We start from the raw sequence: 17494 nt of genomic DNA, 5'->3' as shown, positions 1-17494 counted from the left end.
GATCTCTAAATGAGAAATCCAGTTTACCTAGAACTTTCACTGTCATATAGTATCTAAAATTGGAGTCTTAATCCCTCATCATAGGACAATGTAATATAAAAGGTGATGCAGTATTAATTACGAGCACAGTTGTTTCATAGAGTGACTTACCGTTGCATCGAAAGTTCTCTTCAATGTAAGGAGCTCAAAAGCAACACAGCCAACTGCCCATATGTCAGACTTGAAATTATATTTTACACCCTGGCAGAGCTCTGGAGACATGTAGTACGGAGTTCCTACCAACTACAAAACAAAAATATTAAGAGATATTAGGTCAGTTACTCCATATCAAGTAGACAAAAATGCAATAAGTCCTAATTTGCTGTCCTTTTATCCTCTTCCCTCACCCAAATGCTCAGACTTTGCTTTAGCATATTTGTAGAAAAATAATCATTGAAACTTATCACATATATATTGTCCTATTTATAACTAGAGTACCTACTTTTTCTTAATATAAAGACTGAATTAAAAAGAGAGCAAACTGACTGAAGGAAATAGTCAAAACAAAAAGTTATCAAACAATTCTACAATTATACTAAACAAACAGGACAAAGAGAAAAAGATTTGCCAATGCCAACATAAATATTCTTTCATTAGATGTATCATTTGATCAGTTTATTTGTTTCAAACCAAATCATGGGAATATGTATTTATTTAGAGCATTTATGCGGCTACCCAACTCAAACAACGTAACTCTAAACAGCATACAAAGGTTATCAACAACAAACACAAAGCAGAGGGGAAATAGCACAAAGCATTAAAAACAATATAATAATATAGTGACTAGAATTCCCAGATATAACTCATATAATTCATTCAATGGGGACTCTGCTGATCCTTACCTAAATGCCTAGGGAAAGAGCCAGGCCTTAAATGCCTTCCTAAAGGCCTACAGGGAGGAGAGCAGCCATATATATCTACTAAAAAGCATCTATATGTGAATTCAATGAATTCAAATATCTTAATTGCAAATTTAGATTCTGTTGTTAGAAATAATTCAGAAGAGGAAAAAGTAAGAAATAAACAGTCCAAATTATTTGAAGTGCATAAAGTCCCAAACAGCTGTATCATCATCATCATCATCATCATCATCATCATCATCATCATCATCATCTTCGTCCTGCAGCCACTTACAGTTTCAGCCATGGAATACTCAGAGTTCAGTTTTTTTGCTAGACCATAGTCCCCCAGTTTTATGAGATTTGCTTTGGTGAGGAAGATATTCAAGGTCTTTATATCTCTAGGAAAGAAACATTTAGATATAACTCTTTATATAAGCAGACACAGAATGTTTAAAAAATTAACATATTCCCTTTGTTAATATTCTGAAGGCATTAATCCCTCCTTCGTGTGTACAATTTTAAATTTTTATTACAGGGGTCTTAAATTAATGTGATATAAGCCAGTATTATTTTTTACTTTTAAAGCAGGCTAATCTAGTATTCTCAGTTAAATGTATGTTTAAAGTAGATACTAGAATAATTTTAAGTTGAAATGCAATGAGGAAGTAGCCCTATATTCTTCTTTCTGAGTGATTTCCATAGAACTCAATGAGACTAGATAGAATTAGATAATAAAGCAGTTTTTTTTTCAGAGCAAAAATAGATAAGGTAAATGTTTGGGGTTTATAGACAAAGTTGAAAAATGTTGTTATTTACAAAGCACATGTCTAAAAGATAACCTTGGCATCTCCATAGAAAATTATGACTAATTTTAAAAAGTGTTATTTTGAATCTAAAGTTAAATATTCCCTCAAACTAAGTGTTATAACTGCTGATTAGATAAGCATTTGCTATTGTTTTGTTATTAGCTGCCCAGAGATGTTGGGAGACAGCAGGATATACATTTAATAAATAATAATGACAATTATTAGTAGTAGTATTGTCTTCTTCCCAGGTTAACCTTGCGATTGCCTAGTGGTTTCCATCCAAGAATTAATCAGATCTGATCCTCTTAGCTCACGGGTGTCAAACTCGCCAGGTCACCTGATGTATCATGACTTTTTTTGCATTCCTGGAGCTGGGGTGGGCATGGCCTCCACATGATGCAACCAGCTCGCGGGCCAGCAGTTTGATACCCCTGTCTTAGCAACTTTCAAGATCAGTGTCAACACTGCTAACATCGGATGTTCTTGCTTTGACAACAGATGGAAATGCAGCCATTTTCTCTATTGCTTTTAGAATTAGTTGCTGCTGGGAGGGGGAATAGGGATGAGAGTCCAGCTAGTCATAACAATAAAAACTTAGTTGTGGGAACCCAAGGACATTGGACACAGAGCTGATAGTGTTTGGCGGGCTGGAGAGCTGGGGAGAAAGCCCGTGCTTCAAGCTAACTGGGGAATGTGTTTATGACTGTTTATTGGAGAAGGTAATTGCACTTCGTTACTTTGTATCCAGGGGAGGGGAATTTAGTTCCTGGTTTCAACTATGTAGTGCCGATACTTTGTTGCTTGAATAAAAGATTCTTTAAGGTAAACAATGCCTCAAAGTTCTTTTGAAGAGTTTCATCTGTCAGAACCATGACAATCAGCTGAGATTATCTAAGCCAGCTATTTCCTTTTAACACCTATGTGTCTTTTCAGGAAGAATATGACAGTTTCAGTTAACTGTTGGAAATCCTTTTTGAGCACCAGATTTCCAACAGTTAGCTGACTCTATCAAATTTTAGTTTTTATGATGTGATATTGAAACTTTCTTTTTCAAGAGAATTGTTGTATGTATTAATTTTGTTCTGTAGGATATTTTTTGGCTCTTTACATGCCTTTGAATTACATATCAATGGTTTAAAAACAAAGAGGACAACAAAAATGAATACTCAACTTTCTATAGTGCCAAAAAAATTACAAGCTTAGAAAACTACTCACTCTGTGTCAATTACACTACACTCAGAGACACTTGCTTCTCTGTTATATCTGAACAGTCATTTCGTCACCAAGAATCCCAACTGGAGTATCATTTTAAAAATAGGGATTGCATATAGTACTTTATGGTTAATTTCATTCTTTATTAAGCAAATAAATTTAAATAGTAACAAAATAATTATGTAATACAATATGAATATATAGTATATATGTCTAATTTTGATTAATATGAGATTACAAAATATGAACCTTATTAGCAATTTTTGTGATCACAAAATTTTTTCATCCACATAACTCACACGTTTATTATTAATGTATTATCATTCTTAATGATGAAAAAACAGTTAAAGGCATTAAAAGATGTATAAAAAGACACAGGGGCCAATGAAGATCAATGATGATCAAAAAATGTAGTACAGCAAATGCTTAATCTCAGAACAGAGTCCTTCTGCAGAAGGCCTTTAAGATAAAGATTAAAAAGGTAAAGGTAAAGGTTCCCCTGCACATGCATGCTAGTCGTTTCCGACTCTAGGGGCCGGTGCTCATCTCCGTTTCAAAGCCGAAGAGCCAGCGCTTGTTCGAGGACGTCTCCGTGGTCATGTGGCCGGCATGACTAGACGCCAAAGGCGCACAGAACGCTGTTACCTTCCCACCGTAGTGGTCCCTATTTTTCTACTTGCATTTTTACGTGCTTTCGAACTGCTAGGTTGGCAGAAGCTGGGACAATTTATCATTGCTGAATAATATTCTGGTCCAGTGGTTAAAAAGTTAATATGAAGCAAAATTATAAAATGTCAAACAACAATTACAGGAAATAACATACCAGTCTAAGTATTTTGCTCCTGGGATACTTCACAGTTATAATATTTATGAATTTCATTTATATGATGCTTTTTCTACAAGAAGCTCAAGGTATGGTTACTTCCCAATCCATTTTAACCTCACAACAGCCTTGTGATGATATTGAAGCAAAGATGATTGGCTCAAACTCATTCAATGAGCTTCACTGCAGAACAGGAATCTAAGCCTACTTGAACCTCCATTGTATCCATTACCTTTTATGTCATATGGAAACTATAGGTTGTAATTCAGTTAATATTATGAAAATGCTTGTCAGATGCTTTGTGCTGGAGAATATGGCCTTTCATGTATTATATATTTGCAATCTGAGGAACTTTCATTTAACTATATAGTAATGTTTATCTGTCTTTCCTTTAGGAGAAATTTGTCAGTCAACATTCAGAATTTTTGTCTTTTGGACCTAAGTTAAAGTACCTGTGAAGAATTCCTTCTCTGTGGATACAGCTCACTGCTGATGCAATTTGAAAGAGGTACCACACTACCATCTGCAAAAAAACCAAAAGTTCACATAGAAAAAAATGAGACTGTTTCTTAGGAGACAAACACAGGAAATATTCTGAACCTTTCTTTAGAAAGTGGACTATCATTTAAGAACAACTCAATACTGAGCACTTTTCTACAAAGTTACCTTTCTGAAATTATTAGTTTATACAGTTTCCAAATGGAGAATAGATGATAAAAGGAATTTATAGCTTAATAACAAAAATAACTAAAAGTGTGAGCTGAGGTTTCAAGCTGTTGTAAAAAAAATAACAGTGGTCTTTAACTCCTTAATTCGATGTTTTAGCTATCACACCACAACTCTATACATTAAACATTTCTTTATACAGAATATCTGTATTCTTTCACTGTTTCTCTTTTACAGATATGTAAAATATTGGACAACCATTGAATATAGTTTGCGTCTTTATTATGACCAAGAACCTCTTATTTTAATAAAATGGCTTTTTAAAAATAAGATGGCTTTAAAGTGCTAAAGTTGCAATTCGAAACATATTTTGAAACAGAAAATATGCCTCACTGGACAGAGTGAACATATATGTAATCACACTATAAACTGATATAATAGCCTAACAATTGACTATATAAAAACAAATGCATGAAATATTTCTGCTTAGTAATTAGTTTTGGGAATGCAGAAAAAAAATTCATTCTTTTAAATATGAAATGTAGAAGAAAAATATTCTGAGAGTTGTGGTAGTAACAGACAAATTCTTTATGAGAGCCGGCTATAGTCACATTACAGTAATCAAGCAGACTCATAAATCCCTTAGGAAGCCATATCAAGTGTGGGGTCTATAGTACTGGTATCACACAAGTATTTTAAACGCACATAATACAAATATCCTTGTTATGCATACATTCCTACAGGTCATATAGTACAAGGCAATAGCATAGGCAAGGTGCCCTCCATATAATCAGATTTCGCTACATAACTTGCTTACTCTACAACAGTTGCTGCAGGGTGACACAACAATACGTGCATGATATACTCACAAGCCGCTTGATGACATTTGCAGAGTCCCTAAATTATTTTTTTTAATTCCCTAAGATTATCAAATCTCACAAGACCTCAATATAGACTTTCCCCCAAAACTCCTATGAATGCAGCATTTCTACACAAGTAGACACAAGATATCAGTATGCACAAAACTCATAAATTTTGATAATGTTTGGGTTAACTTTTTTTATTATAGAGATTATTTGCTCCCTGCCTCTATACAGTCTGCTGAACCCTTCTTAAAGTGTTGGACTATAGTTTCCATAATTTCTATACTGGCTGGAAATTATGAGATCTATAGTTCAGCATGCCTGGAGGTAATTTGGTTGAGGAAGACAATTTAAAACCAAATTCAAGGCCAATCAAGTGAATACAAGAGAAGCAGACTGCCCTTGCCTCTCAACGTTTTCATTACCTCTTCTTCAAACAATGCGTCTTTTTGTCGTAGGATCTTATCATAGAGGTTTCCACCTGTAAGTAAGAAATAAAAATACTGAGTTTAAAATTTCACACATTCTCTGTGTATTAAAAATCCTTCAGGGGATGTTAATGTTTTCCTAATTTTTTCTATGCAAAAGGGGATTCTCATTTCTGTTCTATTCTTTGCTGCTACCTCCAACTTTAATCCAAACCTCAAAAGATGTTGCAAATGAAGTTACAATAAACTTGGGAAAATAATGAAATTTAAGTTTAAATCAATAATGATTCCTTTGATGTTAATAATTTGCAAAATTAATTAGAAAGTAAGACTACAGAGTTTTGCAAGGAAAGAAAAATGTAATCAAAAATATTTAACATTGCAGAAGGGAGCACCATGCATGGCTTAAAATAAAAAGACTATTTGTCATTGTACTTTTAATTTTCTTTACTCTGTTTATTTTGCAAATCTCCTCAAATTGGCTGTATATTTAGTATCCCATCTTTCCTTCAAGTAGTTCTGATCCTCAGTGTCTCTTATTCAGCAACTACAGAGTATATATCTCTGAAATATAAAGGGCAGTCCTGCAAAGTAAATCTGGTTTGTACTTGTCAGTCTACCCATAGCTAAAATTTATAAATAAAGTAGATTCTCTGTTCCATTTCTCCTTGCAGAACTCAAGATGGAAGATGAGTTTGCTTTTTATAAAACATTGTTCTCACCATTACAATACTCCAGTTCAATCAGCAAAGTGTTATTATCCATGAAATGATTGTAATAAGCAATGATATTATCATGTTGCAACAGAGCAAGAATAACGATCTCATTCAAAGCATCACGCCGCTCTTTTTCTGACAATCTGGTAAGATCCACTTCCTTCCACACTACAAGTGAATCGTCCTGCAATTTAAAAATCCTGCTCAGTTAAATGTATACTCCAGATAATTTGCAAACATCTTAAAAATAGCATTTATTTCTTAAGTCATCCAAAAGTTAAGTATGGGATTCAAATGGCCATTCCTTATTTCTGATACCAAGAACCTTTTTTCCCCTTTCAGTAATAATTGATTTTTGTCAGCTTTTCAGGAGGCATATAATCATTCTATAGTACATAACAAGATGGTGAGGGAGCAAGAGTTATCTGTTACTCCAGCCTTGCTTTATGCAGTAAGAAAAACCTATTTGGTAAGAAGTATCGCTATTTGGTATCAATATCAAATTCTTGTGATAAGATTCTAAGTAATTTTATTGTCAAGTTATTAATTCTGATAGCCACTGAAGCTATGTCAAGGATTTTCAACTTCTTTTTAATGAACTATTAAAAAATAGCATTATTTTAGGCAGTGCTTTTTTTGTAAAAGAAAAAGGTGCCGGAACTCACATATGTCATACAACCCGCCTTGCCTACCCTACAAGGTTCCATCCAAAAAAAGGTGTCGGAACTCCGTTCTGAGCATTCTATGAGAAAAAAAGCCCTGATTTTAGGTGTGGCATTCCAAAATCATCCACTCTTAGAAAATATAGTTGTTAATGATGTTAAATAATGAATAGACTGCAACTGCGTTATGAAAGATAGAAATCAAAGACCTGCCTGGAACTGTCTGAGTTGAAATCACAGACTGTAAAAAATATTTTCACCTTCACACATATTTAATTAACAGAATCTACCCTATACACCCTTTTTCTCAGAATACCAAAGAGAGTATCTTGGTAGACAAATCCACATAGCCCAAATTTATCAGAGTTCACTCTCTTTACTCAGATCAGAATTTATCTGCCTTTATCATGCAGATTCTTTAATAATCTTATTTAAAATGCCTTTCTTAATGTTAGGGTTGCTTTGTAGTTTAGCCCTGAACTTTGCTAAAATATAATGTAGCACTGCAGTTTTTTCTCTTCTATCATGTTGTTTTTTTGTCATGGAAAGGAAACTGCTGGAAAGAAAGCAACTTTCTACATCTTCAATATTTTATTTTCAATTGCCCACTTCTTTAGTTTTCTAAAACCAAAGTTAGAAACAAGATTATGCTAATGGAAGGACTCACTGGAGAAGAGCCTAATGCTGGGAAAGATTGAGGGCAATAGAAGAAGGGGACGACAGAGAATGAGGTGGCTGGATGGAGTCACTGAAGCAGTAGGCGTGAGCCTAGACTCCAGTAGATGGTAGAGGACAGGAAGGCCTGGAGGAACGTTGTCCATGGGGTCGCGATGGGTCGGACACGACTTCGCAGCTAACAACAGCAATTTCTTTCCTATGCTAAATAGCAGTTTTGGGAAATAATTTAACCAGGCTACACAGCATAAGAGCAAAATTTATTTCTCCGTTATCTGAATTCCTCATGCAGCAGTTATTTTCAACTGAAGAAAAATCATTTTCATAATTCCAACTCCACTGAACAAGATATTTTTTGCCCTTTATAATTGAAATAATCAATTCAGTCACACTCACGAATTTCAAAGGAAGTTAACCTAGCTAAAATTTTTGAAGCCTTTATATGCAAAAGCAACCTAAAACCAGTCCAGTTTTTAACATAACTGACATAATAAGCATATATGAATTGTCAAAATATTTCAGTTTTGTTTCTTCTGTTGCAATCAAGAGTTGATATCTCTGCTACATGATCTGCAAAGGTATGAAGTATCATGTGATGTATCTTTTATATGAGAACACATATTCCCTGAAGGAATCTATGCTTTATTTGTGCATCCCCAAACAGCATATACTGTATGATCAACTTAAAAAAAGCTATATATGAAGTTTGGGGGCAAACTGTGGGAACCCAGAATAAAAGAATATAAATAAATAAATATGCCACCCAGAGTCACATTATTCAAGTTGGGTGGCCATATATATTTTTTAATAAATAGTGATGGCACAAGGATTCATTATGCCAAGTTAGAACATTTTTTTTAAAGTTCTGCAAATATATAATTCCGTCCTTTTTCATTTTCTATGTCATCTGAAGAAATATTTTTTCACTAAAATCTTTGTGCTACTGAATCTTGTGTTTTACTATTTGACAGGATTTTAAACTAAATTATTGGAATGGAACGGAACGGAACGGAATAGAATTTCTGCAGTCCTAACTATCTGTTGGAGTCTGTATCTGTCCTGTTTGGTTGCTGTACCAAACCAGTTAAAAGGTAAAGGTAAAGGTTCCCCCGCACATGCGTGCTAGTCGTTTCCAACTCTAGGGGCCGGTGCTCATCTCCGTTACAAAGCCGAAGAGCCAGCGCTTGTCCGAGGACGTCTCCGTGGTCATGTGGCCGGCATGACTAGACGCCAAAGGCGCACGGAACGCTGTTACCTTCCCACCGTAGTGGTCCCTATTTTTCTACTTGTATTTTGACGTGCTTTCGAACTGCTAGGTTGGCAGAAGCTGGGACGAGTAACAGGCGCTCACTCTGTTACAGGAGTACAAATGACATACTCAATAATTCCTCTATAAAACTGTATCAACAACTCTTGGGGCAGTCTGAACTTCCTGAGTTGACACAAGAAGAATATTCTTTCTTGTGTCTTTTTAATGATGGTTCTAATGTTGGGTGTTCATTTCAGATCCTGAGAGATTATAGAACCCCTAAACGTGGAGGACTCTACTGCTGATTTATTCAATTTATTTGCTGCTCATCTTGTTTCAAAGAGTCTCTGGGTAGCTTACAGCATGAAAATATTAAAATAATCAGAGATATTCTTCCTCCCCCTCCTCCTTATAGTCTTAAAGAGGTTTTAGAGAATTTTTAAAACTGTAGTTATTTCATCATTTAAATCCTGCTTTGGGAATAGTTTATCAATGTGCGATGCATCTATATAAATGTGTGCATATGTGAATATTTATGTTTGTGATATATTAATATAATATTATAATATATACAGTAATGTGTAATGTAATCAATGCAATGCAATACAATACAATACAATGGTAGTCCTCAATTTACAAGGATTCTTTTAGTGACTGTTTCAAGTTACAATGGCACAGAAAAAGTGCCTTATAATCTTTTTTCACATGACTGTTGCAGCATCGCCATGGTCACATGATCAAAATTCAGGCACTTAGTAAGTGGCATGGATTTATGACAGTTGCACTGTCCTAGGGTCATGCAATCACCATTTCTAACCTTCCCAGCTGGCTTCCCATAAGCAAAGTCCATGGGAAAAGCCAGATTCACTTAACAACCACACAATTTACTTAACAAGTACAGTGATTCGTTTAACAACTGTGGCAAAAAAAGTCATAACATGAGGCACAACTCACTTAACAACTGCTTTGCTTAGCCACATAATTTTGGGGTTCAGTATAAGATATATAATAAATATCTAAACTATTTTTTTAAATACAGTATTAGAAATGGTAAAATTGAATCTGGGCCAAGGCTAGTCAGGGCTTTATTTTAGAAGCTGCTGTTTTTGCTGTGTGACACAAAAAGACACCATGTAGAGACATGATCTTTAGATATGCACAAATTAGACAGTATTAATCCCTGCCTAATATGTAGAAGGAAAGTGATTTAGAACAGAAGGGGGCTACTGAGTCCCAATAGCTCTTTCTTTAGGTGTCAAGTATGTTTAGCTTCAGAATAAATTGTTTACAAAATTGAGAAGGGTTAAAAAAAGACTATGGAATATGGAAGAAGAATTAGAGACTATAGCAACAATAAAGTATCTGTGAAAAGTACTACATACTCCATACAAAACAGGAAAAGCTGGATGAAAATCTACCAAACCAATAAAAGAAAAGCAGACAGAAATGTTTGCAGTAGACAGTAATGGGATACATATTGTAGAGTAGCCAGTAGAGGTATATTAGATTAGACCAAAGGACAATATAACCTCATATGCTCCTTCCACAATGGTAAACTAAATGCCAAAGGAGAACCAATACACATTGTGGTATAATGCCCAAGTCATTCCCAGCAATTGCATTAAAAGAACTATTGCCTTCAACATAGAACCATCATTATCTAACAGTTTTATCTTATATAAATTTGTCTAATTAGTGATCATCACTTCAAATTATGTATTTCCTGTGACATTCCATGGAAGTGAAAGTTGGACTTCAAAGAATCAGGACACGAAGAGCGTTGACATTTTTTCAACTTTGAAGTAGACTTCTAAGAATACCACCGATAGCCAAGAAAACAAACAAATTGATCATTTATTGAAATCAACACAAATTCTCACTAGAGGAAATGACCAGGCTCAAATTATCCTAGTTCTGACATATGATGTGAAGCTCTTTGGAGAAGGCCCTAATCCTAAAACAGGTGGAAGGAAAGCAAAGATGAAGTCTAGAAACAATGTCAATTATGGTAGCAATGGGTTCAAAACTGCTGGCAATGGGTGAGGACCTAAAGGACCAAGTTAGAGACAGATTGTCTTGAAGAAAATCTATGTAATGTCTAAGAGTGAATGCTGACTTGATGGCACATAATAAATCACTAAACAGTTTGGGTATAAACTATGTCTTTGAGCTATGTGCTATGCCCATAGGTTAACATAATTAACCTTAAAAAGTGCTCTCTTTTATCTGTTGTGGATATCTCAGCATTTAATGAATTATAGAATCAGTGAATTATTGATTTTGAAATGGAAAAGTTTCTTTATACTCCAACTTTGCACTGTTTTATCTACCTCTATCATTTTTATATTTTCTAAGTTAAAGAATATCAAGAATTTGTATCTCAAAAGGGAGTAGCTTCTGACTCTTAATTATTCTGTTGCCCCTTTAGCTTTATAATATACATGATTCCAAATGTGGTCAGGCTGTAGGTCTGAATAGCAAACACTATAAAATTGACACTTTTTTTCTCTTTTGTAATGCAGCATGGAATGTGTGCCTTTTGATTTTCTAGTGAAATCCCTTTCAGTTGTCGCCAGCTGAAATCCCACTTGTATGTGTGGTAGTATAGATTTGTCTCAGCATGCATCCCTTTATATGGAACTTGCTAATAATGGATGGCACTTGTTATTATAATAGCCATTCCACCCGTTTGGTGAAATTCTTCAAGCATTTTGTAATACTTAAAACTCTCTTTGAGAATTTTGTATCACTTTTGGAAACTGAAGGAACTGGAGCTGCAAAAGAAATGATCTTCCTGTATGTACATATAAAAACTTTGAGCATCAATAGTTTACTGCAAAATTTTCGGCCCCTCCCCCCAACTCCAATTTAAACTTCCAAAATGTAAGATATTAATGGCCCACCTCAAAAAAAAAAAAAACAAGTGAGGAGGGATTAGAGGAAAACTTGGCACATTTGGTTCAGCTCCCTTCATGTAAATCTAAGTTCTGGATAACAGACACGAAGAGTACCGCGGGCAATTAAAAGAAAACAGTAGGAATCCCGCGAATTATAAAGTCTGGATTCAACATGAAAGGAAATAAAGAACCAGCAGGATTCGGGGCCTCGAGTTATGCACGTAAGAAAAAGAGTACCATGGCAGCGACGTACCTCGGTCCGGCGATATAGGGTGGCCTCGCCGAACGCCCCCCGACCCAAAACCCGTATAGGGGCATAATGCAATTCCTCCTGCTCGCCCACCGTGCTCGGACCGGAACCGGAGCTGCTCCTATTAGACGACTCGCTTCCGAAGTCGGAGTTGATGGAGTTGTAATGCCTCTCGTATTGGTTCAAAGACATGGCTGCCCCGCTACCGCTTCCCGAGGATCTAAGAAGGGAGCGCTCGGGGGAGGGCAGGCGGCCCGTCCGAGCCCAAGGCTTGCGGCCCCTCACGCGAGGATAGCAAGCGGCTGGCTTCCTGCTATTATTGCCGCCGCCGCCGCCGCCGCCGCCAATATAACCAAGAGCTCCGACTCTGCGCAAGCGCGCACCCCTTTCCCGGCCTCAATCTGGGAAAGCCACCAGTTCTCCGGACTGCCCCTTTCGCCGGTTTCTCCGAAGCTCCGCAGCCCCCCCCCCCCAAGCACGGCAGGTCGGCTACGGCTTTCGCTGACCCGGAACCGTTTCTGCCTCGCCGCGCGCCCTCAGAGACGTCCCCCGCAGCGCGAAGGAGAAATAATAGGGCAGCCGGAAAAGAGCGAAGTGAGCGGCACGGGGAGAGGCGAGGGACACCTGGGGAAAACGAGCCCGGGCACCTTCCGAGAACTTTCTCCGATGTAGTCAGACTGTAGGAGACCTCCGACCGCGTAACGCGCCGTGGACTAGAACGAGGAGGGCTACGGAGCTCGTTCAGACGGCGAGAAGAGGTCCCGAAACGTACGCTAAGAAGGCCGACTAGTAAAACAGTGGGAGGTGAGAAAAGCCAGCGGTCGCGACTGACTCCGCCGAAGCAAGTAAAGCGAGAACCTGAAAAGGGTGGGTTGGGCCGGAGAGAGACTACGAAGAGGCTGGGAGTGAGTGCTCTGCTCCGAAATGTGCAGCTCTCGGGTTTCAACAGCTTCAAACTGCAAGACAGACGTGCCCATTTTAGGAGGAGGAAATAAAGTGGGACAAAAAGACCGGTAATTAACACTTTCAAAACTAGGAGGAGGTCCATTTTAGAATCCAGGGATTTTTAGCGAAAATGATCAGAGGCTATATTGTCATTTCAGTGAGGCAATAACAATACGAATACAAAGAAAGTGGGGTGTCCTAACGTTAACCCTAATAACTGTTTATAATGAGAAGCTTGTAAGCCGCCCTGAGTCTTCGGAGAAGGGCGGGATATAAATGGAATTAAAATAAATGCTATTTACTATTATCCCAAGGTTAGGTACCATCAGGTTATTATGGACTCTTAGCATCAGAGAGATACGTTTTTCTCCATGGTGATTTGTCCCTAACCCATCTACTTTACTGTTGGTCATACTCTCGCTGTCTTTCCTTCCACTTTTTTTTTAATCCCATTTATATCCCGCCCTTCTCCGAAGACTCAGGGCGGCTTACAATTTAAGCACAAACCAATGTGCTTAGCAATAGCCTTCATTCTATGTATATGCCTGCTTATTAGGGTTTTCGCCCCCCCCCCACAAGCGGCATTATTACAAAGTCAGCTTAATTGCCCCCAACAATCTGGGTCCTCATTTTACCTACCTCGGAAGGATGGAAGGCTGAGTCAACCTTGAGCCTGGTGGGATGCGAACCTGCACTAATTGCAGGCAGCTGGTGTTACTTAAGGAGGCATTTCCCAGCATTAGAGCCTTTTCCAGAGAAATGGGTCTTCACATAATGTAAGTTGATCCTGTTTATTTGTGCCTCAATGAGAACTCTGGATCGATTTGTTTGAAATTCTCCACCTTTCTTCAGCTGTCTCCAACACTGAAGTTTGAGTTTGATGTAATGGTTTAAGGCATCAGGCTAGATCAGGACTTTCCAACTTTTTCACCCATTGTACCACTTTTAGGATATGGCAACATCCGAGTATCACCAGTCACCTAGCAAGGTATCAAAAACTTGATGACCCAAAAAAAAAAGGAAAAAAGTGATGAAGTACAGGTAGTCCTCGACTTACAACAGTTCGCTTAGTGAATGTTTGAAGTTACAATAACACTGAAAAAAGTGCCCCCCAAGCCAAGCCGAGCAAGATACCTGCCTGCCTGCGCAGCGGCACTCTTCCTCCTGTCTGAGGTTTTCATTGTTGTGATCATTTCTGTTGAGGATTGGCAGCAGGGGTGGGGGTGGATGTTTGGTTTTTATTCCCACCCCCCGCTGGGTGGTTGCAGCAGGTTTTGGTCACTTCACATGACTCTGGGACACTGACCATCATAAATATGAATCAGTTGCCAAGCATCTGGATGTAAATCACAAGACCCTGGAGATGCTGCAACATTCCAGCTGATCGGCGCTTCTTCTGGGCTCAGCAGAAGCACCAGGATCAGTGCTGAGCTCCAGCTGAAGCCTGGCGCTGATCCTGGCGCTTCCGCTGAGCCCTGACAGCCCTGCAGCTCCAGCCATCTCTCGCTCAGGCTTGTGCAGTGCTGCCACCGGTTCAGCTCATTCCCCTTCCCTGCTACTTTTCTGGGGTGGTTGCGTACCACCTGCCAGGTGCCAATGTACCACAGGTGGTACCCATACCACTGGTTGAAAAGCCCTGGGCTAGATACTGGGAGGCCATGAGTAATAGTCCTGTTTTGGGTATGAAGGTAGCTGGGTGACTTTGGGTCAGTCACTTCTCAGCTCAAGGAAGGAAGCAATGGTAAATGACATCTGAAAATCCTTGCAAGGAAAATTGCAGGAACTTCTCCAGGCAGTCTCCCAAGAATCACACATGATTGAATGGAAGAAAAAAAAGCCTTCCTGTTTCTTCAGAACCCAATTTTCATTTCCATAATCTCACGGGCAGCACCATGGCTTGCATGATTCTGATCCTTGTAGGTATACATATCGCCACATTTACAGTGCATTCAAAAAGTATTCAGACCCCCTTCACTTTTGCCAATTTTGTTATGCTGCAGCCTGATTCTACAGTTGTTGATATTCGTTTTTCTCTCATTAATCTACACTCGGTACTCCATAATGACAAAGTGAAAACAGAATTTCAGAAATATCTGTAAATTTATTAAAAAGAAAAAACTGAAATATCACATTGGCATAAGTGTTCAGACCCTTCATTCAGTACTTTGTTGAAGCACCTTTGGCAGCAATTATAGCCTTGAGTCTTTTTTTTGCACACCTGGATTGGGGGATTTTCTGCCATTCTTCCTTGCAAATTCTCTCAAGTTTAGTCAGGCTGGATGGCAACTGTTGGTGGACAGCCATTTTCAGGTCCCTCCAGAGATGTTCAATAGGGTTCAAGTCAGGGCTCTGGCTGGGCCACTGTAGGGCATTCACAGAGTTGTCCCTAAGCCGCTCTGGTGTTGTCTTGGCTGTGTGCTTGGGATCGTTGTCATGTTGGAAAGTGAACCTTCAGCCCAGTCTGAGGTCCTGAGTGCTGTGGAACAGGTTTTCGTTGCTCCATTCAGCTTTCCCTCAACCTTGACCAGTCTCCCAGTCCCTGCTGCTGAAAGTCACCCCCACAGCATGATGCTGCCATCACCACGCTGCACTATTGGGATTTATTTTATTTTTTTATTTTAATTCCATTTATATCCCGCCCTTCTCCGAAGACTCAGGGCGGCTTACAAGCTTAGCAGTAGCCTTCATTCTATGTATATGCCTGCTTATTAGGGCTTTCACACACACCCCCAAGCGGCATTATTACAAAGTCAGCTTAATTGCCCCCAACAATCTGGGTCCTCATTTTACCTACCTCGGAAGGATGGAAGGCTGAGTCAACCTTGAGCCTGGTGGGATGCGAACCTGCACTAATTGCAGGCAGCTGGTGTTACTTAAGGAGGGATGATATTAAGGGATGATATTGGGCAGGTGATGAATGGTGCCTGCTTTCCTCCAAACATTTAGAATTGAGGTGAAACAGTTCAATCTTGGTTTCATCAGACCAGAGAATCTTATTTCTCTCAGTCTAAGGGTCGTTCTGATGTGGGGTTTTTTTTTTGCAAATTCCAAGTGGACTTTCATGTGTTTTGCACTGAGAAGCTTCTTCTAGCAATTCTGCTATAAATCCAAGATTGGTGGAAGGCTGCAGTGATGGTTGTCTTTCTGGAACTCTGTCCCATCTCCACACAAGATCTCTGAATCTCAGTCAGAATGACCCATCAGGTTCTTGGTCACCTTTCTAAGGCCCTTCTCTGATTGCTCAGTTTGACTGGGCTACCAGCTCTTGGAAGAGTCCTGGTTGTGCCAAACCTTTTCCATTTGAGAATAATGGAGGCTACTGTGCTCTTAGGAAACTTCAGTGCAGCAGAAATTTTATTGTAGCCTGCCCCAGATCTGTGCCTGGCAATAATCCTGTCTCTGAGCTCTGCGGGCAGTTCCTTTCACCTCGTGGCTTTTGCTCTGCTACAGTATGCATTTTCAGCTGTGAGGCCTTCTATGGAGAGTTGTATGCCTTTCCAAATCATGTCCAATCAATTTATCACTGGTGGACTCCAAAGAAAGTGTAGAAACATGTCTGAAACTATCAAGAGAAATGGGAGGCACTAGAGCTAAATTTCACATACTGTTGCAAAGGGTCTGCATATTTATGCCAATTTTTCTTTTTAATAAATTTACAGACATTTAAAATTCTATTTTCACTTTGTCATTATGGGATACTGAGTGTAGATTAATGAGAAAAAATTAATTTCAACAACTGTAAAATCAGGCTGCAGCATAACAAAATTGACAAAAGTGAAGGGGGTCTGAATGCTTTCTGGATGCACTGTAAATATCTTTTCAAAGTCTTTTATGGTTCCTGTATCAAGTGCTGGTCTGTGATGTATTTCTTGACTCCTGTAACACGCAGTTCCATTATTTTCTCAAAGGAAGTGGGTTTTTTCAAAAGGATAAATGTATTTTGATACATATACATTCAATACTTAACTAATACAAATACAAAACATTAATATTGAACATTTACATTTACCATAAATTTACCATAAAGCTAGTCATATTTTTTCACAAGTTTAAAATTAATTAAGGTACTTATATTTTTTAGAGCCAAAAATTGCTAGCGAACTTTCTACTGACCTTTTACACAATTTACTCTGAATGCCAAAATTATCTGTCAAACTACAAAATATTATTTTTAATTAAGATAAGTCTTAACTATCTTTTTAAATCGACATTATTATTTTTTTAAAATACAAAATAAAAAGGGAAAAATACAAAAGGGGAAAATTCAAAGTGACAAAAAAAGAAAAGGGTGATTGACTTCTGACTCTCTTTAGTAAAGGTACAAATAGTAACCTCTTACTCATGAACAGTGCCATGGGTAATTTAATTAAAACAAAAATGCAAAAACATAAAATATACATATTAAAGTCAAAACATTAAAA

At 38.1% G+C, this 17494-nt stretch overlaps 1 protein-coding gene across 8 annotated transcripts in view; it reads right to left on the bottom strand.

Annotated features, from left to right (window-relative positions):
* The window catches only part of NEK9 (NIMA related kinase 9), a 43533-nt gene extending 30949 nt beyond the window's left edge, over nucleotides 1-12584 (bottom strand). For all 8 annotated transcript variants that reach the window (XR_014024773.1, XR_014024774.1, XR_014024775.1 and 5 more), the window contains exons 1-6: nucleotides 12132-12584; nucleotides 6402-6579; nucleotides 5677-5732; nucleotides 4175-4245; nucleotides 1174-1279; nucleotides 151-282 (exon numbers count right to left, since the gene is read on the bottom strand). Coding sequence is in view for 3 of the 8 variants with exons in the window: in XM_081315112.1 (XP_081171238.1) it covers nucleotides 151-282; nucleotides 1174-1279; nucleotides 4175-4245; nucleotides 5677-5732; nucleotides 6402-6579; nucleotides 12132-12320 (732 nt within the window). In the remaining 5 variants the exon portion in view is untranslated. The remainder of the gene's footprint in view (nucleotides 1-150; nucleotides 283-1173; nucleotides 1280-4174; nucleotides 4246-5676; nucleotides 5733-6401; nucleotides 6580-12131) is intronic.
* Between the last annotated feature and the right edge of the window lie 4910 nt (nucleotides 12585-17494).

Source organism: Vipera berus, assembly GCF_964194415.1.
Source record: "Vipera berus genome assembly, chromosome: 1".
Taxonomy (NCBI): domain Eukaryota; kingdom Metazoa; phylum Chordata; class Lepidosauria; order Squamata; family Viperidae; genus Vipera; species Vipera berus.
Note: the sequence above shows the minus strand (reverse complement) of the source record. Positions and strands in the feature narration are given on the sequence as shown.